This window comes from Cryptomeria japonica, chromosome 3 (genome assembly GCF_030272615.1).
Source record: "Cryptomeria japonica chromosome 3, Sugi_1.0, whole genome shotgun sequence".
NCBI lineage: Eukaryota > Viridiplantae > Streptophyta > Pinopsida > Cupressales > Cupressaceae > Cryptomeria > Cryptomeria japonica.
This window is the reverse complement of record NC_081407.1, coordinates 314,646,342-314,671,013: the sequence shown is the minus strand read 5'-3', so window position 1 is coordinate 314,671,013 and position 24,672 is coordinate 314,646,342. Positions and strand designations below refer to the sequence as shown.

The 24,672-nt window shown below is 31.7% G+C and overlaps 2 protein-coding genes across 2 annotated transcripts; both read left to right on the top strand.

Moving 5' to 3' along the window:
• Nucleotides 1–3,566: 3,566 nt before the first annotated feature.
• Nucleotides 3,567–4,775, top strand: LOC131027637 (uncharacterized). Its single transcript, XM_057957703.2, has one exon. The coding sequence runs from the start codon at nucleotides 4,090–4,092 to the stop codon at nucleotides 4,627–4,629; it is 540 nt and encodes a 179-aa protein (XP_057813686.1). The 5' UTR covers nucleotides 3,567–4,089; the 3' UTR covers nucleotides 4,630–4,775.
• A 7,823-nt stretch (nucleotides 4,776–12,598) lies between these two features.
• LOC131027641 (uncharacterized) lies at nucleotides 12,599–13,445 on the top strand. The gene has a single exon (XM_057957706.2). The coding sequence runs from the start codon at nucleotides 12,849–12,851 to the stop codon at nucleotides 13,245–13,247; it is 399 nt and encodes a 132-aa protein (XP_057813689.2). The 5' UTR covers nucleotides 12,599–12,848; the 3' UTR covers nucleotides 13,248–13,445.
• Nucleotides 13,446–24,672: the final 11,227 nt, after the last annotated feature.

Below are 24,672 nucleotides of genomic sequence, written 5' to 3'. Positions count from 1 at the left end.
AAAATGAAAAAAATTATGGACATTTATATGACTCCACCTTAAATTAAAAAAAATTAAAAAAAATTGCGTCGGCCTGGGTTCGAACGAAACCCGACAGTTAAAAATGGTCGGGTTCGTTCGAACCTGACCGTTACCAAAAAGTACGGGCCACAATTAAGCGTAGGGGTTTGAGTGAATGCGGGTTCGCTCAAACCAGTGTTCATTCGAACCGTGCTGTTAGAGGTTTCTCCCAAATTTTTTTAGAGTTCTGAAGAATTTATGACTTTGGAGCTTTGGTGCAAAGCACAAATGAAATAATCTTGATAACCCAAAAATATTAGATGGTAATACTTGGAGCAAGCTTTCCAACGAGTATAATTTTGTTATATTTTGAATTTATTATGTTCTTATTTTTTTAATTTTATGGAATATTGGTTTTTCACCGAACATGAACTTCTCTGTTCAACGCATTGGGAAAAATAGGAAACTAATTCAAAAAAATTCTGAAAATATGTAAGCCCCAGGTATTGATGTCTTCTTTTTAACAAAAATAAATAAATTGAATTTCGATATATATAGAACAAGTTATGTGTTCAAACTTAAACCTATGTCTGAATTTTGACTAGTCAGACTTCAAAACTTTATAAAATGAAAAATATTGAACATATCACTATCAAACCAATTGCAAGCTCTGGATATTGATGTTACAAACCAAAATTTAAAAGAATTGAGTTTTTATCATTTATAGAAAAAAAAGTTATGCGTTTCGAGAGGCACATCACTCTTAAAAAATGTAGTTTGTTGTAAAAAACTATTTTTCGAGGGAGATGGAAAATTTTTAAAAAAATCCTTCAAAAAAATTTGAAAAAATGCATATAGAATCTACAAAAAAAATGCTACAAATCACTAATTTACATCATCTTCAAATTTTTAATAGTTTAAAAGTTATAGTTCTCAAAAGTTGAAGATTATTTTAAAGATGTTGTCAAAAGTGGCAAAAAAATGGGAACCACTATTGTGAGTTCACCTGTACACAACTACATATGACGACTTAGATAAAAACAAATGTCCTTAATTTCACATTAGTTTTAGCTGTTGTAGAAAATTAACCGGTACAACATAATTTTTGGTAGATATATAGGATGTTCATTTATGTTTGGTAAGTGTTGTATATTTTTCATGTTTAATAGTCAAGATATGAGCAGGACTACTTGGTAAAACAAACTCTATCTATCTATCTATCTATCTATGAGTATTTTATTTTAGATTTTCCTATTACGGTCAATGTTTTAAATCACTCATATCCGTTCAACCACTTCCTAGATGCTTATTTAGATAGGTACTTAAATATGATTTTTTTTTCTTATTATATTGATGAAAAATAAAATTTTGTCATAAAAAATAACTGCACTTTTAAATTTTTAACTCACTAAAAGTTTTTCAAATAAAATAGGACATGATAAATTTTACTAAACTATTAATTCTATAATTTAGATCAACACATACATAAATATGCATGTACATGTACATGCACATACATACATACATACATACATACATACATACATTGATACCCACACATATACATATAACTTGACTTAGAGAAAAACATGTCCTAAATTTCACATCAATTCTTGTCATTGTAGAAAACATCTGAAAACTAAATATAGCTAGTTAAAAGCAAAAGCAATATTCTTCATAGATCTTAACATCCAACAAGCTCATTTATTGCATACTCTCTGTGAAATATTCTCTTATGTTTTTTGTAGCGATCTTGGGGTCTTGAGCTAATATTTAGCTCATACATGGTGCTTGTTCATAATTGCTAAATTGGTTTTCCTAGGAGTTTGATTATAGGAGAACTATTCCTTTCTTAACAAGCTCCTCAATGATGTTCATATACACTACCTCTCTTTAATATATACATGTTGAATTGAAATATTTTTAGCATTAAATTTTTGTTAGATTATATCTACAACCTATATTCATAGTCATGAATTAGGTGCAGTGAGGTTGAATTTGTACACACAAAGTTCATTTTCATAGACATACCTTTAAATCTACCATTTGACAAGAGAAATATTCTTGATATAATTGTTTGAGAATACTTAATTATCATATATAATGACCACCCTATTTTTAATATTTGTCCTAATATTTCTAACGTAAAAATGAAAACTAAATATATATTTATGTATATTTATTTAATACTATCAGTTATTTATTGTAATAAATTTGTAACAAAACTATAATGCAAGCATCTATTTTTATAAATATTAATTAGGCTTGTATTTTTTGAGAGATACTTTTTATCTATTTCATAGATTGCATTGAAACATAATAATTATTTATCATGTATTCAAATATTCTTTTTTCTTATAGTGGTTTAGTCAAAATGTGACTTTTAATTTAGATACATAGTATCTAATACATATTAATATTTAAATTATCTAATTATTTATGTTAGGTAAGTGTTATATATTTCACATGTTTAATAGTCAAGATGAGACTAGCTGGTAGAACATAAATTTTAGTATATATAAGATGTTTATTTTATTTATAGTATAGTCAAGATGAGACTTTCAAAACATAAATCAACATCTTTATTTATAGTATATATATGTAGGGTTTTATTTAGTTTTTTTAGTATAGTCAAGATGAGACTAACTAAATAGAAGATGACACTTATAAAACATAAATAAAACTAAATAAAATTTATAGCATATATATGTATAAACTAAATAAAACCTTACATATATATACTATAAATTTTTAGTGTTTTTAGTATAGTCAAGATGAGACTAACTAAATAGAAGATGTTTATTTATGTTTTGTAAATTTTATTTTATAGCAAAGCGCTTGAGGGGACAGCTCCCATTAAACTAAACGTTGAATGCTTCATCCCTACTCCATGTATAGAGAGATTAGGTTCATATTTTTATAAGAGATACTTTTATCAATTATTTGTCATATTCAAATATTCTTTTTATTTGTGATAGTTTAGCCAAAAGATGACTTTTGATTTAGATATGCATTGTCTTATAAGAAAGAGAAACTACTATATCTAAATTTTATTTAATTATTTATGTTAGGTAAGTGTTGTATATATTTAAAAAAAAACAATCAAGATAGGTCTAATTGGTAGAACAAACTTTTTAGTATAAATGTAAGGTGTTTGTTTATGTTTGGTAAGTGTTGTGTATTTTTCATGTTTAATAATCAAGGTAGAACTAATTGGTAGAACGGACTTTTTAGTATATAAGATGTTATTATATGGTTTTCTGATATGATCAATGTTTTGTTCTTGATGAAAGATTTTATATCAAACTTTTTCGGACTAAAAGCTACCTAGACCTTTTCATATTTAAATTGTTATTTTACGTTTTTTTATTATACCATAAAATAAACTAATTGACAAAACCGTCTTTTTAATATATAAATTATTATTTTATGTTTTCTTATGATAAATGTTTTGTTTGATGAAAGATTTGTAAAAATTTTCTTTCTTCTAAACAAATTTATCAAACCACTTGTTTACAATTTCTATATATGTACCTATATGAGTTGAGCCAGATAAAAACACATGCTCTTAAATTCACATCAGTTTCTGCCACTGCAGAAAACGTCTGGAAACTAAAAATAGACACCCGGAAGCAAAAACAGCATGTTCCCCGCAGTTTTAAATTTAGCCGTTTGTTGCGCCACTTGTATTAAAACCCTTGCGCACGCCTTAAGAAACGCAGCCATGATTAATCTCAAGTACCTGCAACTGATCTGGAGAACCCAAAACCCAAATCTTTAAAACACCCCACTGAAAAAGCCCCAAAAACCATTGATTGTAGCGAGCAATCGCAATAATGAACTCAAAGTCCGGGCCAAAATAGCTTCTTTATTCACATGCCCCTGCACGTAGTAACTGACCCGACAACGCCATTGAGACCGTGTTGCAGAAAATAACGCTCGCAGCCCCTTTTCATCCACTGCATAACGCCCGAGACCATTCCAATTACTCCACTCAAATCCTGTATATGTACAAATTTCTATAAATTCAGGGAATCACCCGGCTTTAATGCATCTGTCAGAAGCATTCAATCTTCTGTTTCGGTAGCCATGGAAGATTCCCAGGTCGGAATTGACAGCAAATTCTTGAATCGTCTGTTAAGCAAGGAATCGAAATTAGGGTGCTCTTCCAGAGCTCTGTATTACGCTGCCCCTGGGGCTGTTCCATTTGGGTGGGAATCTGAGCCTGGGACGCCCAAACATCGGTTAAATTTGGGGGAGGAGAAATTACCAGCGGCTCCTCTCAGCCCGCCGCCAAGCCTGCACAAGGTCGGATCCCGATCGAAGCCCTGTTTGCCAGATTCGTCGCCGAATTGGCCTCTGAAATTGTCCGGAAAGTTTTCGGCTTCGAATTTGTCTCTGAAATTGTCCGGTGCTTTTCAAATTGTGAAGGGGAAAATGAGGGTTTTGAGGTCGCAGAATAGGGTTTTCGCGCAGGAAGAAGAGCGCCGGCACATTTGGAGGCGGCGCTCCAAATCCTGCGAGAAGAAGAGCAATGGCGGTGGGGAAAATAGGGATTATTCTGTTTGCCGCCGTTGGATGCCTTCTAGTCTGAAGAAAATGGCGTTCCTTTCTGTATATGATAAGTAAAGTTTAAGGCCTGTTGATTGAGTTCTGTAAAACTGGTTTATCAAATTGTTCTGTCAGGAGCTTCAGCTTTTATGGCCTCTGAATATGAGCAATAATAAATGATAATGTGCAGAATGCTGTCAGGCATCCTGATCGATTACTACCTATACTTGAATATGGTTTGAATAGGTTGAAGATATACCAAAAAAACGAACGGTTCTGGTGCTTTTGTCAGTTTAAAAAGCACCGAATATGCATTGTTTAGTTAGAGTTGCAGATTCAATTCCCTGGTGTCTGTAAAACTGGGGCCACTGTTTCATTGAAAATTCATCCATAAGTACAGATTTATACTTATAAAGCATAAATACAGATTTGAAGTTGTATAGTTTATAACTCTCTTGTGTTGTCCTTGTGACTAGACTTCTGGTGGTGCAGTTATTTATCTTAAAAATTATTGTTGAATGGAGGGATGAAGGAATTTTAATGACAAGACTCGGCGGTCTAAAGGACCAAGAATCAAAATCAATCCATTTTCGAGTTCTCTTCTATGTTGGTTCTTCAAAATTAATCTATTTTCAAGTTCTCTTTTATGTTGGTTCTTCAAAATTAATCTTGAGTAAGAAACTTGCTGTTTTGTGAAGCCTTGTCTGTACAAAAAGTTAATTTAAACTATCTACCTTTAGGTCGTTCTCAAACTGAGTGATTTTCCTCATATGCCACACTCCTTGATGAGATGCCTTTTTGTTTCCACCATTCTTCTTAGTAGAAAATGCACGTCCTTTCTTCTCAGTCTTCTTTGGGCAGCTTCCACCTTCCAGTTCTCAGCTATGCAATTAAAATTTGGCCTTTCCGTTGATTGGAGATTTCAAATAAACTTATAATTACAATGATGATAATGGTGTCATCTATATGGGTTTGCATATTTATGTCAAGCTAATATAGTTTTAAATGATTTAAAATTATTATATATTGATTTAAATGACACCTTTTGCGTGAAATTGGGTTCATTCATCACTATATGAAATTAAGCTCATTATCCATTGTCACCCCTAATCATTTTCACTCATTTCCATACATTCATTCTCATACTTTATGTCATTTTCAAAGTTTATCACTAGACCCCAAATCCAAACATTCATTTTACACAAGATTAATGTTTCCTTATCTTATTTTTTTATTTTATACTTAAAATTTAAGGATTTTTTTGGATTTGTTTGAAACATCTAGCAACCCCACCCCTTCATGCAATTACACAACTGATATTTAATCTCTTCCAAAAGCTTGTTGTAAGTAGCATCCTTCTTTAATTGAAAACACGAAGAGGCAAGTTGTAACATGATGTCACAATAAGTTTATAGCATTTCGACTACCAGATGAGTAGTGTGATTAAAAAACATAGCTTAACATCTACTTTTTCAAATATGTAGCTATATAGTTTGTCTCATTGAATCAACAACCACATTCTTATGAAATCTAATACCCAAAACAACTTATTTCCAACTCAACACATGATAAAAAATAGGAGGAAAATGGTGAACTATTGCAATCCATTTTTTTAACCCAAAAGTAGTCCCCAAAAATATGTTTTATACTTATAAACCGCTGGCAAAAAGGAAACTTGATTGGCCAAATCTTTAAATATTTCAATCTATCCCCAATAGGTAGTTTATGGTGTAGGATTCTCCATGTCATAATTTGAGGATCCTCAACTCTAGACCTCCACATTCGAGTGTTTGGCCTCTTCCACTTCTTTTTAAATTTACAACCCCATTCGCTATTAAGTCTAAGATTTAATTTCATGTTAGGAAGGACTTTTAAGTAATATTTCTTCAAAGGGAAATAGAAAGAGGGGATTTCGCCTAGTGAAACACAATCGTTGAAGACATTACATTGAAGATGAGTGCATATTTTCATAAGAAGAACCAAATATTTCATAAATGAGATGAACCTTTTAGACATGTTATTTAAATTGAAAGATATTTTGAATCTTTGCCAATCTACCCAATCCAATGAATTGAATTCCCAAACATCACTAAATTGCTACACACCTTTCTTGAAAAAATAATGAGCTTGTTTGGGAAAGATAACCGCAAGAGGTTGCCCATAATATTGAACTAGTTTTTTGGACCAAATAGAAGAGGTGGTGAAACTAAACAATGTTGAAGAGATTCCTTCCACTTGTTAAAAATTTACAAACTTGTTGCCAGACCTTCCAAATAGATTGTAAAGGAAATGAAGCCTTTATACAAAAGAAAGGAGTCATCAAAATCTTATCAATCCATCCAAAACCTTTCCCTTTGTTACTAAAGGTTCCTCTCCAATCACAACTCTAATTACCATTTTGTTGATAAATAGGTGTTGTAAACAAAGAACAATAAGTTGTCATTGATGTTGTTGACCCATGATGTCAACTCGTGTTACAGTCATATGCTAACCAAAGATACACTTGTATGACTAATGGAGTTTAGTGCAAATATGGTATCTGCATATTATCGTTTTGGTATAGTCTATCCGTGCAAAGATATGAAAGACAAAGATTCAACATTATTGTACATTGTCACTAATGCCAATTGTGTGGAGATTCTCAGAGATGCTTTTTAGTAGTGAAAGTGATGGTGAAGACACGAAGTAAGTTCCATTTGTACACAGTTGTACCTAATAATTTATCAAGTGGTTTTGAGGACATGTTAACTAATGTATAAACAATGGTGTATTTAGGTTTCAGATAGTTTGCTATATTGTAAGTTCAATTTCCAAAGTGTCAAGACAATAGAGTGAACTTTTATACTTTGTTTTTCACCTATGCAAGTAGGTAGATGTTTGTGCCAACATGGAATGAGCTAAAGTCATAAAAGAAGTGTTTAGAGATGTTTAAAAGGTCATGTAATACTCATATCATGATCCACATGTTGATGTCTAAATCTATTTGGTATCAGTATTAGTTAAATCAGTTGGATTGAAGTGTTAAGTGCTTGAAAGGACGACTTGGCATGCTAGAGGATTTGCGCCAGATGTTTGGACCATGCACCAAGTGGAGTAACATGTGTTGACTGTGTAAGATTGTTTTGAGACTAGTTGATGCTTTTGCAAGAATCAATGTGACCTATTTTGATTGGGTTATGTGTCTTGATGCCTACTAATATGGTGTTACAAATTTCATCTAAATTTCATCTTGCAGTCGACCTAAGTGATGTTTTGAAGACTTGAGGAGGATATACAAGACAAAACAAATTAATTGAAATGAGTAGTGAATATAGAGAAGGATATGAGCTTCAATGCCCTAGTCAACATAGTGTGTTATTGACAAATATCATCACTTTTTGTAAAATGCTCTAATGTTCAGGAAGCAGTGAGCTTTGTTTGTGTAACCATCAAAATTTAGGGAGTGTATGCTTCCTTATGGGCTCATCTCACAAAAAACTATTGTAATCTTGTTATCCTTTGTGAGGCTGGATATGGACACTAGATCCAAGCAACTCTTCCTATGGTTTTTCCCCTGTGGGGTTTTCCACGTAAATACGGTGTTATGGTTGTGCTTTTGAATTTTCTCTGTTCTTGTTGTTTAATAATTAATGCATAATGAATAACTATTCAGAAGTAAACGGATTTTAAGTTAAGACTGATTCACCCCCCCTCTCAGTCTTTGGGTGTGTTCAATAATAGGACCCTTGAGTCATAGGATCCAATAGCCCCAACCCACCCTTATCTTTAGGTTGTATACAATGTAACCAATGTGAGGCTTTGAAACCCCATTTTCTATCCCAATAAGTCCACAAGAATTGCCAAACATTTCTATTTAATTCATCATATCCTTTTTTGGAGGGCATCCAATAAGGAGTAGTAAATATGGGAAGTTAGAAAACATTGGTTTACCACTTGAATTTTGTTAAAAAGCGATAGAAATTTGTTTCCCTAATCAAAGATCTTGTTTTTTAGTTTAAAAACGTGTTAGTTCCACATATCAAACAAATAGGCCCTCAAGCCAAATGGTATACCCAAATATTTAGTAATATGTCCATCTCTAATTTGTTTTTTTCCTTTAGCGATCCAATGTGGAATTGGATTATATTTGATCATGAGAAATTCAGTTTTCTGATGAACTAATTTCCATCTTGAAATATAGAAATACAAGTTTAGAGCTTCCAAAATATTATTAATTTATGTTTTAGAATTTTGAATAAAAAACAAATTATCATTAGCAAAATGAGAATTAGGAACCACTGCGTTGTTTTGAATATGAATCTTTAATTAAATTCATTTGATTACATTTCTGCAATAGATAAACAAGGACACCAACAACAAGCACATAAAGAAATGGTGATAAAGGGCAACCCTACCTAATGGAACGTTGTAAAGGGAAAGAATCTGTTATAGAATTGTTGATCACAAGTTGAGCATTTGCATCTTGAAATAAAATTTGAACATGTTTACAATTTTTTGGGGCCAAATCCTAGCCATCATAACATATCGATAATAAATCTCCACCTCATTCTATCAGAGGCCTTATCAAAATTGAGCTTCTCAAGTAAAGCATTATGTTCTTATTGTTGTGCCCACTCACAAGTTTCACAAGCATGAATTAAGTTATGAAGAACAAATCATCCACCTAGAAACCCAACTTGTTTAAGTCTAACTATCCCTTTGTTGAATGGTTTGATTCTTAATGATAAGGCTTTAGCAATTATTAGATGTATCCACTAATGCACATTTATTATATGGTTGAGGATATATATTATGTGACAAATATTCCCTCTATTCCAAAATTTTACACATTGATGAAATGTAGAAGGAAGATTTTATATAGCATACAACCTAAGGGGGATATTATAATTTCCGGCATTTAATGAAATAATGTGTCTATATTGTGTGGTCTAGTGTGAATTAGATGGATTATAGAACCCATGAAAGTTCTATGCGTATTATCAAATTTTCTAATGGTAAGGTTTGATGGTTATATATTTGACATGTCTACCTTTAATCATTTAAAAAAATATATAGTACATATATTAAGAGTAGATCAACTATCAACTAAATAATGTTTGACGAATAGAATGCTACACTTAATCATAATGTATAAAGGCATTGTCTCTTTAAATACTTTCTTAGGTGGAATATTATTATCATCAAATGATATAGCTTTATGTTCCTTACAACTAATAGACTCAATCAAATATGTAACTAATATTAAAGTAGTGGTAGACCCAGCCTAGATTTTGTCTAAAACAATTGAATAATGTTACCATAATGATGTGATGTGTGCATACTAAGTCCCACAAAAATATTTTAGTTCAAGGCTTTTCATTTTTTAACTATGTCATACTTTCTTTATTTTATATGTAGGTTGAGACATACGAGGACTAATTAAATGTATTGGTTGTTAAGATAAGTAGTGGTAGATTAACATATAGTCTTCTTCCTAAATTTTGATGTTAATGTTTCACAAAATTCTAATCATGTGAACCAAAGGTGACATAAAAGTAAGGTATGAGATGCATATAAGTTGTGTTGACAAAAATAGTATTGAAACATAGATCACGAGAGGTCTCTTCTAGATTCATATTATTCTCATGTGAGCTAGAGCTATAAATTTATGTGATGAAAGTATGAGACAAGGTTACAAAGGGGCGTAGAGAAAAAAATCTAAATCAGTCCATTTTAATCATTTACTTCTTAAGTATAAAAAAGATTCATTAATCGACAAGATGTCATCATCTAAATGTTCAAATTAGCAAGCAAGAATGATTTTGCATGTATGGAAGCATTCGAAAACTCATTATAATCATCATGTTCAATTTATTCAATAAATATTATATTATCTAGGCATGCAATGTAGAATAAGATACAGTAAGAACATATGATACATAATAAGGTAATAGATTATCATCAATGTGTAAGTTGTTATCTTGTCAATTGCTACCATAAGTATACATAGATTCAACATGAGATGTAAAATAATGTTTGCCAATATATTCATAATTATGCATAGAAGGGGAAACTTAATTTGAAGGAATATCCGAGGGTGGGAAGATGGGAAGAGATATAATTCATTACATGTCTCTAAATCCCTAATAAAAATAAATATAAAAACCTAAAAAAACTAGAAATAGATGATATATCAAAGTCATATCAAGTTTTAAAACCCTAATGTTGATGAGAAACCTAAAGAAAAGTAGGTTTTGTAAAAATGACCAAGTTTAGAAAAATATAAAGGAAAATGATAGTTTCCTTATACTAAAGTTCTTATGCAGGCTAATCAATTAACACAAGTAATAAAAATATAGACTAGTCTAACTATAGGAGTTACAAGTAATGAGTATCATAAAATTAAAATATTAAATTTCAATTAAGAAATAAAATGCAAAGGACCAAACACATAGCTCTAGGCATGCAAATGATGCTCAAAACCTTTTGTAGATTTTCAATTCAAGGTGCCTTGGATTTGAGTTGATAAATATCTATTATAATTTTTTCTTTGATAAATCTGTATTATAATTTTTTCTTCAATCTAGAATAATCGATATATGCACTATTGGGGATCAACTCTATGGCTCAGGGTTAGACCCACACCTATAGAAATGTCCTACACTCATGTAAAGGATCTAGCAATGTGCATGCTTTTGCTTCCTAATTCACCTAGTTCAGCTATGCTTCATCTATTATCTAAACTAGTGATATTTTAAAAGACATGTAGATGATTGCTAGTATATTTCAAAAGAGCATGTTCTCCTAGGTCAACCTTAAAAATGTGTATATAAAACATCAACAAACAAAAAACAATGCCTTATAATGACTATTTGTATCCATTTTAGTGCACCAAAATGTTTTGATATTAATCAAGTGTTTTGGTATTGATCGCTCCTCTAATGCTTTGAAGACGAGAGAAGATAATTAAGTATGGAAGGATGTGAAATGGATGCAAATGAATGCCTTCAAATATAAGTGCATACCATTAAATTGTGTATATGTAAATAGTTAATTCACAAATAGTAGAATGGATGGAAATTGGTTAAACTTGAAAATAGATTTTAAAACTTTAAGGGCCCAACTAGTGATTAGTGTCTATGAAAATTACCTGAGACATGGAGTGTAAATTTTAAATTTTAAGAGCCAAATGAGTGACTAGTGCCTATGAAAATGACCCAAGACATTGAATGTACATTTTAAAAATTTAAGGGCCAAACTAGTGACTAGTGTCTATGAAAATAACCCAAAACATGGAAAATTTTAAAACATTAAGAGCTAAATTAATGACTAGTGTCTATGAAAATGACCCAAGACATTGAAATGACCATATAGAGAATATGTTTACATGTCGACATAATTAACATGACTTGAGTGAATATATCAATACTTAAAATACCAATAAATATATAGAAATATGTTGAATAAAAAAAATAAAAAATGAAAAAAACGAAATCGACATCATACAAAATGACGCCATATATATAAAACATTGTAAACACAAAACTAAATAAGATTTCAACGTCTATCATAATTTCATAACCATTAAATTGTCTTGACATTAATGGAATAAAAATCTCTTATTTATAAACATTCTAAAAACAAAACTAAAATTTCAAATCATTACCATTTTGTCTGTCACATCTTCTTAACCATTGATTTGATAACCATGGATTTCCCTTGAATATATATCTAATCATAGGGTCAACTGTCCAAATTGTTCCCTGGCCTTCAATGGGCACACCTTGCATTAAATAGTGATGCGGCTGGTGGAAGGAAAAAACCAGGCACTACCATGGTGTAAGTCTTGTGGACCCAAATCCCAATACTTACACAACCAGCATAGTAGGTGAACTGCTAAATTTCAATAACTTCCTGCAAAATCATGTTCAGTCAATCTCTCCTCATATTGTACTGATTTTAGCTTGGAAGATGGTACCACTTGGCCAGTATAAAAAAGGTTGGCAACCACTTTTACAGAAAACAAAATTAAATTTAATGCACCCATCCCATGGTTTACCTACAATCTCAAGGACCAAGATAAACTTATAAAATTGTCAGTCTGCCGTTTCAGGGTTGGAACCGTCATGGGGTTGGAAGAAAACTTTAATGATTAATAAGTATTATCAGGGTCCTCCATATGACCATCATCTCCCTCCATTCATTTGGTCCCCCTCAATCTTATATATAATCCCCTCCATTTCTATGAATGCTGGTTTAAGCATTATATGCTTGGGTTTATTACTGTTTTCTTTGATTCTGAGTTCTGTGTAGGCTAGATGGGTCAATTCATTTCTCTGATCCAAAGCAAAAAGTCTCTGTCTGAGACAACAGAAGAGCCCACAGAGAGGTGCCCAAGCTCACTTTCTTGTGGGAGTATTCTGGATTTGGATAACAATCTCTTCATCTGCAATCTTCTGAAGGATGATCCAAATGGGTATTCTTCTAGAGTTTACTACAGATCTGGATTAGGGACAGGTGTTCCATTCACTTGGGAAGCAGAACCAGGGAAACCCAAAACAAATTCAATGGAGGAAAGTGATTTCATTGTTGTGCCCCCTCCTCCTCCATTTGAAGGAGACAAAAAGCTTACACTGTTGCAGGTGAGAAATAAAGACAGAGGTAGCAAGTCCTGGAGAAGGATTCCATGTGCCTCAGTGGGATGCATTCCCTTCTAATAAGAAATTGTGATCATAGTCCAGCTAAATTTTTGAATTTTTGGATGTTTTATTCTTCTTTCTAGATTTTTGTTGTGTGTTCATGATTTTTCCATAGTTCATGAAGATAAATAAGAGAGTTTTCTTCAGAATGATCTGTATAATTTGTTTTTTAGCAATATTTCAAATCGTATTGAGAGATCCATCGTCAAGAAATTATGTAAATATGCTGTTCAATTTATTTTAAGTTTTTGGATTAAACTGTGTTTATTTATTTGATCGATGTTCTGAATCATTCATCTGTTCAATTTATTTTAAGCTTTTGGATTAAACTGTGTTTATTTATTTGATCGATATACCAGTGAATGTTGGTAAACTTCTGTGATTGATCTAATGAAGATCAAATATGTCTTATTACAGTTTTGCTTTTTCATAATTTTTAAGATAATCTATGAAATTTGGAGAATATGTCAGTGAATTTGGGAAACTTCTGTGATTGATCTAACCAAAATCAAATATGTACATTTGTTTGAATTCAGACATATAAGATGCTAGTTTCAAATTTTTATCTCTATTTTAATATTGAGAGCAGTATAAGTTATATTAAACATGTTAGACTATTGTCAGAATTATAATATTAATCTCTATTGTCAGAATTATAATATTAATCTCTACAAAATAGAATAAAAGAAATTGAAATTTAATATTAATAAGATCAAAAATAGTTTATAGAACAGTACTATAATATATATAAGTACCCTACCCAACAATATAGATAAACCTTATTCAAGATTTTATTTTTTAAAATAACTGTTTACCTGCATTATTTGTGTTTCTTGCTATTTTCCATTAAAGAGTTTACCTGCATTGTTTTCTGCTTCTTATTCTTTTCCATTCTATATTGTGTACAAAAAAATCAGAAGACGATAAAAGAAGGAAGCTTCCAGGAAGATATGCATAAATAGTTATCATATGTGTACACACGATTTAAGAATAGTCAGTAACATTTAATTAAAATATGACGGATCATGTGGCTGTGCTACATATCCCATGTGCCCACGTTTCATCATTTACTCCTCTTACGTAAAAAAATGTCCCTTGTATTGACAAATGAGTTAGAATCAGAAGGAGGCAGGCTAAAATGAAATCCATCCTACAAATGAACAATTATGATGGAATGACTAGGTTGATGAAATTAAATGTTGGAACATTCTTTGCTAAATATTTGAGCTAGAGAAAGTGATGATTTGCATTGATGAAGAATTTGATAATGCAGTCTTGAATTTTGGTTGCTTCTTTTACAAGCAATTTTCTTTCAAGATGATCATTAATAATGTAAAAGATATTAAATAGTGGGTGTAAATTTGTTAGAGCCAAATATGAGTTAAATCCACAACGATGGACATGAAGGTTTTTAAGGGTAAATCTAGTGAAAGTGAAATATGTAACTATGCACATTTTTAGGGATTTGAAGCTTATAATTACACTCTTAATGTGAGGAGGTCACTAACAATAACTAAAGGTGTATCTCGTAGCTTTTGTGTATTCTCAAAAAGTTCTTGTCATTGTACTTACTATAAAGGATGAGATATTTCAATAAGAAACAATATTTAGTGAGAAAATCCACTGTTACCATGGTGACATTCTTACCTTTAGATCGTAGAATCCCTATGATGAAATCCATGAAGATCTCTTCCCACCACTGGCTAGGAATAACTAAGTGTTTCAAAATACCAAGTGTCTTAATTGTCTCCCTTTTATTTCTTTTTCATGCCAAAAGTCCTATGCCATCAATTGATAGACATTTCCTTTAAGCCCTTCCAAAATAAATCGTGTTTGATTTGATGATATTGTTACAAGCTAGGGTTGCCATTGCACCAAAAGATCGACTCGTCAATGCTCGATACAACCACTAGACTTATAGAATCCATAGGAGGCTGTTAAACCATGTCACGAATCCCCGCGAGGGACGCTGGCCCACTGCCAACAGATATGTCTTCAAAAATATTGACTAACCCTCAACTAGAGAACCATGAAGCTCTTTTTGAATCTTGTGTTTAAGAGTGGAATTCTTGTATAGGTGTAATATCTCTTTAAATGAAAAAGCATCTCCCTTCCAACAAAAAATATCTAAAATACTAGATCAATTTGCATTTGTTGAATGAGATTCCTTGTAGTACATCATTCTTCCAATCTACTTTGGTTTCTTCCCCCTAATCAACTTGTAATTTATTGAAATTATAGAACACAATAATACCTCATCATTTTCATCCTTCCTGGATAATGCATCTATCACAATATTATCCTTTCCTTTCTTATATACAATCTCAAAGGTATAACCAAACATCTTAGTGAGCGATTTTGTTGCTCTTAAAAGGATAGTCTTTGCACTAGAAAATATTTTAGGTTATGACCACTCTTAATTTTGAAGTATCTACCCATTAGATATAGGCTCCACTACTTTACTACATAAAGAATAGTCATCATTTCCTTCTCATAAATGAGTTTTATTTTATTCTTACCCTTATATTGATGATTCTCAAAAGTAATGGGTCTACCCTCCTACATGAGAACTTTACCTATACCCATTACATGAGCATCACAGTCCACAACAAAATCCTTAGTGAAGTTCTTAGTGGCTATAACTAGACCAGTCCACAGTCTTAGCCTCTTTCAGTCTCTCAAATGTTGTATTAACTAAGTCAGTCCATTGAAAATAGATCTTCTTCATTAGTTCTTGTATGACCTTATTTCTTCACAAATATCCTATAGTTTCTAGTAAATCCAAGGAAACCCCTCATTTTATTAATGTTATTTTTTGGGAAAATTTCACTATTTGATAGCCTTATTTTTATTAGGATCAACCTTAAATCCTTCATGTGATACTATGTGTCCCAAGTACTCCACCTCTTTGATATTAAAACAACACTTTGAAGACTTATCATAATGTTAGTGATCTTCGAGAACTTGTAACACTTGATCTACATGACCCAAATGTTCTTTTTGTTTCTTGTTAGAAATTATTATGTTATAAAAGAACAATAATACAAAATTTATCAAAAGTTTATTAAATATGAAATTCATAGAGCTTTGAAATGTAGATGGAGCATTTGTAAGACCAAATGGTATCATGATAAAATCATAACGATCCTCATGAGTCTTAAATTTTGTCTTGGAAGTATCCTCTTCCTTAATTTAGATTTGGTGATAACCTAATCTAAGATCCAATTTTGTAGATTTTTTAGCTCCATTCAATTCATCTAATAAATCATCAATGACTAGAATTGTAAACTTATATTTGATGGTGTACATGTTGAGCACTATGTAGTCTAGGCACATGCACATCATGTTTAATCCTTCTTATACACCATCACCATAGGAGAGGAGTAAGCACTTCGAATATGCTTGATACCAACTTCTAGCATCTCCTTAACAATCTTTTTAATATTTATTTAATTGGGGTAGGACAATTTTAGGTATCTACAATCATGATCCCTCTTAAGATGGAATCCTTTAGGTATATATTCAAAAACCATTGCTCATGATGATCTACAGTCACTCATAGATCTATATGGGTAGGAACGTTTCAGATTTGATAGGTTGTTAATAAAGATAAATGGGCCACAAATCTATTAGCTTCTTTCTTAAGACCTTTGCATTTGATTAGAGCTTATAATCAATGGGGACTTTGCATGCAACCCTCTTAGCTCCATTATCTTTCCTTCTAAGTGAAATATCATGAACAATTCTTGAAAGTGTACCTCAATTTATACATAAAGTAGTAATCCATTGTACTCATGAGAATAAAACTTATTGGTAAATCAAGTTAATATTTTTGCATGATTGATTTATTGCTATGACATTTGAACTTGGATAACTAACAATACCCCTATCTATATTTTTTAGTTGGAGTTTTTGAGCAAGGTATATAAAATAATTTATACATGTAGCTAACTTTTTGCTAATGAAGTTGTGAGTGCTTCTTGTGCGAATCAACATTGTTACTCTCTCTTTCTTTAGAAATCTCACCACTTTAAGAGTTTGTCCAGGCCGCTAAAATCAATATTTCTCTTCTATCTCATTTCCCCCATTTATTATTACCCCTTCCTCCTATTCATCCTCATTCGAATCTTCAATGTAGAATAATTTTTTTTTCAACACATTTATGACTATAACTATATTTTCTATCACTATCAAAGCATAATTATTTTTCTCTCTTCTCTTCAATTTGTTGTAGAGTAAAATTGGTAGGTTGAAGAAACAACTATGTAGGAAAGCCCCATTCTCTTATATTTACAAGCCCTTATCACCTATTGGATAATAATATTTTCTCAAATTTCCTTGCCATAAGTATTTATTTGAAAAATGATTGTGGTTGGAACACATGCAACTCATATTTTATACTATCCTTTAAATCTCCTAGAATAATTCCTTCAAATTTTATTTATTACATTCTCCCTTCTTAGACACAAGGTTTGAATTTATGAGTATAGTTATCCAAAAAATTCTCTGTATAATGAGCATCATGTTCCTCTTAAAAAAATGACCATGTGACCACACAAACCTTATTTTCCTTCTCTTCACATAAATAGTGATACCAAATAAATAAATTTAATAGGAAGTATAATGATTCTCTAGCCACCTTTTGTTGACATCAAATATAGTGAAGATCAAAGAATTGATCCATTTAATAAATCCAATTATTACATCCTTGGCATCAAACTTTCTCATACCCAACTTAGGTGTGACATGTCTGAACATAGGATTATTTGACAGGTGATCCTTCTTGAGACATAGGTCAAGCCTGAATAATTAATATTACATAGAAGCATTATCTTCCATCTTATGATGTGAATCTTATTCCTTATATTTCATACCATAAATAAGTAGTTTTAATTCATTTGTAGCCTTTTGCATCTCCTTCACTAATGAAATTCCTTAGTCATTTCCTTCTTTATTGACAAAGCTTCTCCCTTAACCTTGTTGATTTCCTCACTAGGGTTATTATTCTCAATTTTCACAACATCCTTATTTGGTGATTTCTAAGGTGTGACTGTAACATTCTCTTTGCCTCTTTTTGTAGGTCCCATTATGATGAAAAATAATAATTTTGCAATAAATCACATAAATAAAATCCAAATAATCCAAATTTTTTTATTATAACTTGCCAAGGCCTAATCCTTACTTTCCAAGAGATTTAATGAATCTTAACCTTGAGAGTAAATTTTGTGGAAACACTAATATGCAACAAATAACTTAATTCCACTTCAATTTATTTGAAGTTTGAACTATAGTAGCTTCAATATGTCCTTGGAAAGCCCTCCAAAATTAGGGGAAAAAATCACCAACATATGAGATATATACACTTATCAAAATGACCTTCAATATTAAAAAAATTACCATGTTTCTTAACTTCATGGTGCCAAGATCATTCTCTAATACCACTTGTAATGAATAAATTGCATAAAAGAGGAATATAATATTAAATTTTCTACAAATATTTGATAATAACTAAGAATAACAAGTCAATTTGAAAGGTAAACTCAAATATATCCAATGAGAATATAATTCATAATCAAAATAATAAACTTACATCTACAAAAGGTAATGTGATTGAACATGCAAAGGAATATCAATGCAATGTTTTCAGAAGTCATCCTAGATTTGCAAATTGTTACCCGTGGTTTGTTGGTGGTTCCTAATATTTACAAAGAGGAGTTTATTTTTGTCTTTTCTCATAAAGACAACTATTCATATAAGAAGGGGTTGTTAAATGTGGTTTGAAAAGGGAGATACGTGTCAAATTTGTCCAAGTATCAAGTGCTTATGCAATCTTTACCTATGGTGCTGGAGAAATCATCACCATGGACTATAAACTATAATTATTTGTCTTTCCTATAAAAGGCAGTGACCTCTCTGTTGTAAGGGAATAAAAAATTGTTGTATCAAATCTCTACTAAAATGAATGCAAGTATAAACCTTAATCTTAATGTTTTCTTGCCATTTTAGAGGGTTACCATGGTTTTCTTTTCATCATTATGCAAAGTGTAGTTATAATAATAATGAAATGTCTAGGTATTTGATGAATTCAAGGTTCACCAATTGGTGATTTATTGATTGTAATTTTTTGTTGGCTGATTTGAGCCCTACCACTCTATTGTAGTTTAATTGTAGGTTGTTTATTAATATTGCATGTTTTTTATTAAAAAAGCAGCATTAACTAGGGCACTGACCCTTTACAAAATCAAAGGCTATCAAAATTAAATAGACCAAGCAGGGGTGCAAACCCCAAAAGAACAAAGTTGGGCAGGCCAAACCAACTTGTCAAACCATCAACAACCCAACACAAATCAAGAGGGGGGAGAAAGACCCGAAACTTGACAAAGGGGGGCTTGGGAAAGGGGGTTAGATTTTCCTTTCCTCCTACGACAAAAAATCGTCCAAACAACACTATCATTAGGAACTTTCAAAGAAGAATCAAGCGGGGAAGACCCTGCAAAGTCACTGCCAGACTGCTGTTGCAGCGAAGCACCAACAAGAGAAGAATCGCCAGGAGTAGAGTGAAGGTGAGGAGCAGGAGAAACGGGTGTAGGAACCAAGGGAGCGGAAGGGTCCGCAACAACAGTAACATCAACCAAGGATTCATCAGCAGTAAGGGGCACCTCATCTTGAGATGAATCAACCGAAATAGAATCTGAAGCATTAATCGTCAAGTGGTCTTCCATAGCATCCTTCCACCAAGCAGTAGCACCTTTGCGATGAGAGAGAGAACAATTAGAAGCAAGGTGACTCGTTGAGAAGCACCTTCGACAGTGAAAAGGGAGGCCCTCATAATCCAGCGGTTGAGTCCAAGGCCTATCCCCGACCATAAGAACCACATCCCTAGGGAGGGCCAGAGATATGTCAACATCAATTAATAGGCGAGCAAAGGTAGAATCACCCATGGAGAATGTGGCATCATCGACCTTCAAGAAGCTGCCAATGGAGTTACCAATGGCCTCAAAACAAGAAGGTTCCTAGAAATGGAGGGGGAGATTGGGGAGGTGGACCCAAACTAGACAAACAAAGAGAGATTCCGTAAGGGGGTTGAAGGAAGGATTCCAGGGCTTAATAGAGAGGGAGTGATCCCCCCAAGTCCATAGCTTACCCAAAATCAAATCACGATCTGAGTATCTTGATGAACATTTATAGTCTGAAAATGTTTACTTCTCCCTAAAATACTATACCATTTTCCTCTCTCATTAGGCATAAATTGGTTTCCTTTATGAATTCGTGTACTTGAAACATTGTGTTATTTTTGTGATAATTGTTACTTAGGATTTATATCACTTTATCCTTCTCATCCCTACTTGTTGAAGTTTATTTTGAAATCCCAGTTAGTTTAGGGAAGAGCATCACAAATATTGTTTAATTTGATGATAAATACCTCATATATCAGGTTTGGCCCCTTGTGTTACCAATAAACATACATTTACCACTGAGTCATCTGACACTGACCATGACCTTGTTGCAAGGTGTGGGCCCTTGGTCTTCTTGTGCTATGCAACATAGTGCTTGGGTTTGTGACATGGCTTAAGTGCCTCCAGTGGAAATTCATTAAATCAAGCATTAACGGGTCGATCTTTTAGTGCAAGAACAACTATGTTTCTAACAAGTGGTATCAAAGCCTAGGTCACGAGTTCAAACCCCTCACTTACGTTGGGGGGGATTGTTGCAAGGTGTGCGCCCTTGGTCTCCTTGTGATGTGTAGTGCAGTGATCGAGTTTTTGACATGGCTTAATTTCCTCTCGTGGTTGTATCGAGCATTAACAAGTTGATCTTTTAGTGCATCAACAATCGTATTTTTGATAGACCTAACCTTAGGAACCTTGGGGCAAACTTATATTTGTCAATAAATGTTAGTTTTCATTTCAATAAAGATAAGATTTCATTGTATTTTATCTAAGTTGATTGAGTGTAAAAACACCCATGAACAATTTGGCGCTAGAGGGAGGGCATAAGCACCCAAACAAGCTTGGAAAAAATATTAGCTTTCATGTTTTAAATCTGAGATATGTTAGATCTCTCTCCATCTAATAAAAGTTTATTTTTTTTAAAGAAATCTAAAATACAAAAAAAAAATGGGTTTAAATGGATGAGTAGCACTTTCATATTTCTTATTATGAAGCTAGTCTTCAAGTTAATATTTCTTAGCTTCATGAGGTTTTAAATGAGCAATCGCATCCTTAAAATTTGTTTCACTTTCCAGCACTAGGAAGATGTAGAATTCATAACACTACTATGCACGATGAGTTTAATTGCTTGATATTTTTAACAAGAATGGAGTTGGATTTGCAAAGTAGAATTCCCTTTTGGAAAATGCATATATTTGTGGTTTTTGTAGAATCAAATGCAATCACTGTCCCAAATGGTAAAACTGAAGCTTTTACAAGATTCAAAGAGCTAATCAAAGACCAATTAAATTTGGGCAATGGAGTAAATATGGAAGATATATTGTTATTCAATTGGTGCAGAGTACATAGTGCTACTCACTTAGAGTTAACATGTTCTTTATGTGAAGATGCAATCAAGAAAGTCAAAATCTATTTGGAACTTTTGGAGCAGCTAGGTGCAAGTAGCAAAGAGTTTTCTATTTTTGATAATGCAGATTTAAGGATGGTAGAGTATCAACACCTAAAAGAATGCATTAGAAACAACACGCAACAACAAGAAGAAGATATTGCAGCAAAAGAACATGTTGTAGCAAATATTAGAACAACTACAGTGGTGAAAGATATCCACACATCAGTACGCTACAATAAAGATGAGTTTCAAGTGAAGAAAACAACTGAAGGTAATTAAGGATATTTAAAAATGTTAGAGCATGATGAAATAATAGTTGTTGCTGCTATTGAAACCAACCAAAGAAAGAAAGTGATGACTCAAAAGATTGTTATCTTCTTGAACAACAAGCTACTCGATGACATTTGAGACAACCACATGAAAAATAAGCAACTAAGAGAATGACAAAGAGAATGTGAAATTTCAGTTGACATTAATAATTATATATCAATATTAAAGTAGAAACACATTAGTCCTCAAATGTGAAGCATAATTAGAAATGATAAATGCCTAGAGAAGATTGGTATTGAGTGTATGATAAAAAAACTAAGATGCATACATCATCCTAAGATAACCACAAAACCTCTAATATGTGAAAACTAACTAGTCATCCTATGAACCTTACGAAAAAAGAAATGCAAGACATAAAACAAAACAACAAATCAAACAAAGAAAGTCAAGCACTCATTGTCGAAATCTCAATTGTCTTTGAGTCTCCTTCATAATTGATGATTGTTGCTCTCATAAATCTGGAAGCACAAAAGTTAGACAACAAAAGGAAACCTCAAATGTTGCGGTTAAAGAGATGATAGAGGAAAATATTTTAATTAATAGAAATAGAGGGAATAAGACCAATAGTCCAATTTGAGTTTATCCTAGTAGAGATTGACAATATAGATCGTGTAGGAGAAAGTGGAGGCTAAAGATGGAAGGAGTGGAGGAACGTGGAGAAGCGATGGAAGAAAGGAGTGGACAAATGGCCAGTAGTCGAAAGAAATTAAATAATTTGAATTATTTAATTTCTTCTTCATAGAATAAATAAATAAAATCAATATCAATATTTTATTTATTTTTTAGAAGCATGGGAAAAATGTGAATAAGCTTTGAATAAATCAAATTATTCATTCCAATATAGAGAAAAGTTAGTTAATTAAATAATTAAAATGATTATTTAATTATAAAAGATCAAAGGAATAAAGAGATTAATTAATTAAATAATTAATTATTTAATTAACATTAGAGGAACTGGATAATTTATAAAATAATAATTTATTTTTATTGCTATTTTATCTATGAAGAAGGGATGACAAAAAGACAATCAAGAAGAAGAGTAAATTTTGATGTCTATATTTTGTCTCTCTTTCAGACAATGCATATTTTAACATTGTTTCAAAGAGAAAGAGACAACATTTGAGATTTCCTTTTGTTGTCCAACTTTTTTTGCTTGCAAATTTCTAAGAGCAACAACCATCAACTACAAAGGAGACTCAAAGACAATGGAGATTTCAACAATGGATGCTTGACTTGCTTTGTCTCTTGCACACATTTTCCATATTCTTTATTGAATGGCTAGTTAGTTTGCATAGATTATCATTTCTAAATATGCTTCATATTTGATGACTAATATGTTTCTACTTTAATGTTGATTTCACATTGTCTATGTCATTCTCTTAGTTTCTTCTTTTATATGTGGTGGTCTCAAAAGACATTAAGTAGCTTGTTTTTCAAGAAGATAACAATCATCTAAGAGGGATGCAATTGACCAACCATGAACAAATAATAGAAGCTATCCTTCACAATTCTTGACGCAAAAGCTCTAGATTACATGGTATAGTTGAATTGATTAGAGCCTAGGTTACCAAAGAAGGGAAAAGAGCATAAGATTTACTTTAGTAGAAATTTTTAAAAGGTGACGAGTCAAAGAAAATCTTCATGTATTTTATTATGGCTATAGATTCAATAATGTTTTACCACCTAATAGTCAACATCATAAAATGGTTTGAAAGTCATTTGTTTCCGAACACCATCTCATAGGGTTTTGAAACTTCTTAGCTATCAAGTGACAAATTCCCAAATGCTAAATTAGGTTTTAGTTGAATAATTTCTTCAAGAAATTTTGTGCTTTTTCATGTAGTCAATGCGTATACTCATTCATTTATTATAGGTTAATCTCTTTAATTACAAGTGACATAGATGTTTAATAAATAAATTAAATTTAATGCATTGGTTAGCTCAATCAACATTAGTATTAATTATGAATACCATCATGAAAAAATTATAATAGGTTTTCAAATTTGAGTAAAATAAAAAATAAATGCATATTAATTATTATTTTATAATAATGAATTGAAATTCAATGTAAATAGTTGAGAAAAAAGACTATAAATTATCATTTTCTTTAATATGATATACATGTCTATCATTATTGTTTCTATCAATATAAATAATAAAAGACATTTTTATGATAAACGATGCACTTTTATATTAAAATACAAAAACATAATACACTAGTTTACATAAAAGATTGGTGGAGTTTAATCATGTTCTAAAAGTCAATGCAAGAGTCCAAAATATATTTTTCAAGACTTAAAAGAAGAAGAATAAAAAGATATGACTAGTCTAATGAATCCATATACTTATTTATATCGATTACTATATCATTCCTACAATAATTAAGACTAAAGAGACCTCCTTGTCTTTATGCCTTTATTTTAGTGGTCCATTCCTACAATCCATATTCTATGTATACACCATTGCTACACTTAAATCTTAAATATCACGACTTTTGTTTTGGTATACATAATTTTATACCTAAAAAAATTGAAACCACAATTAAAAGTATATA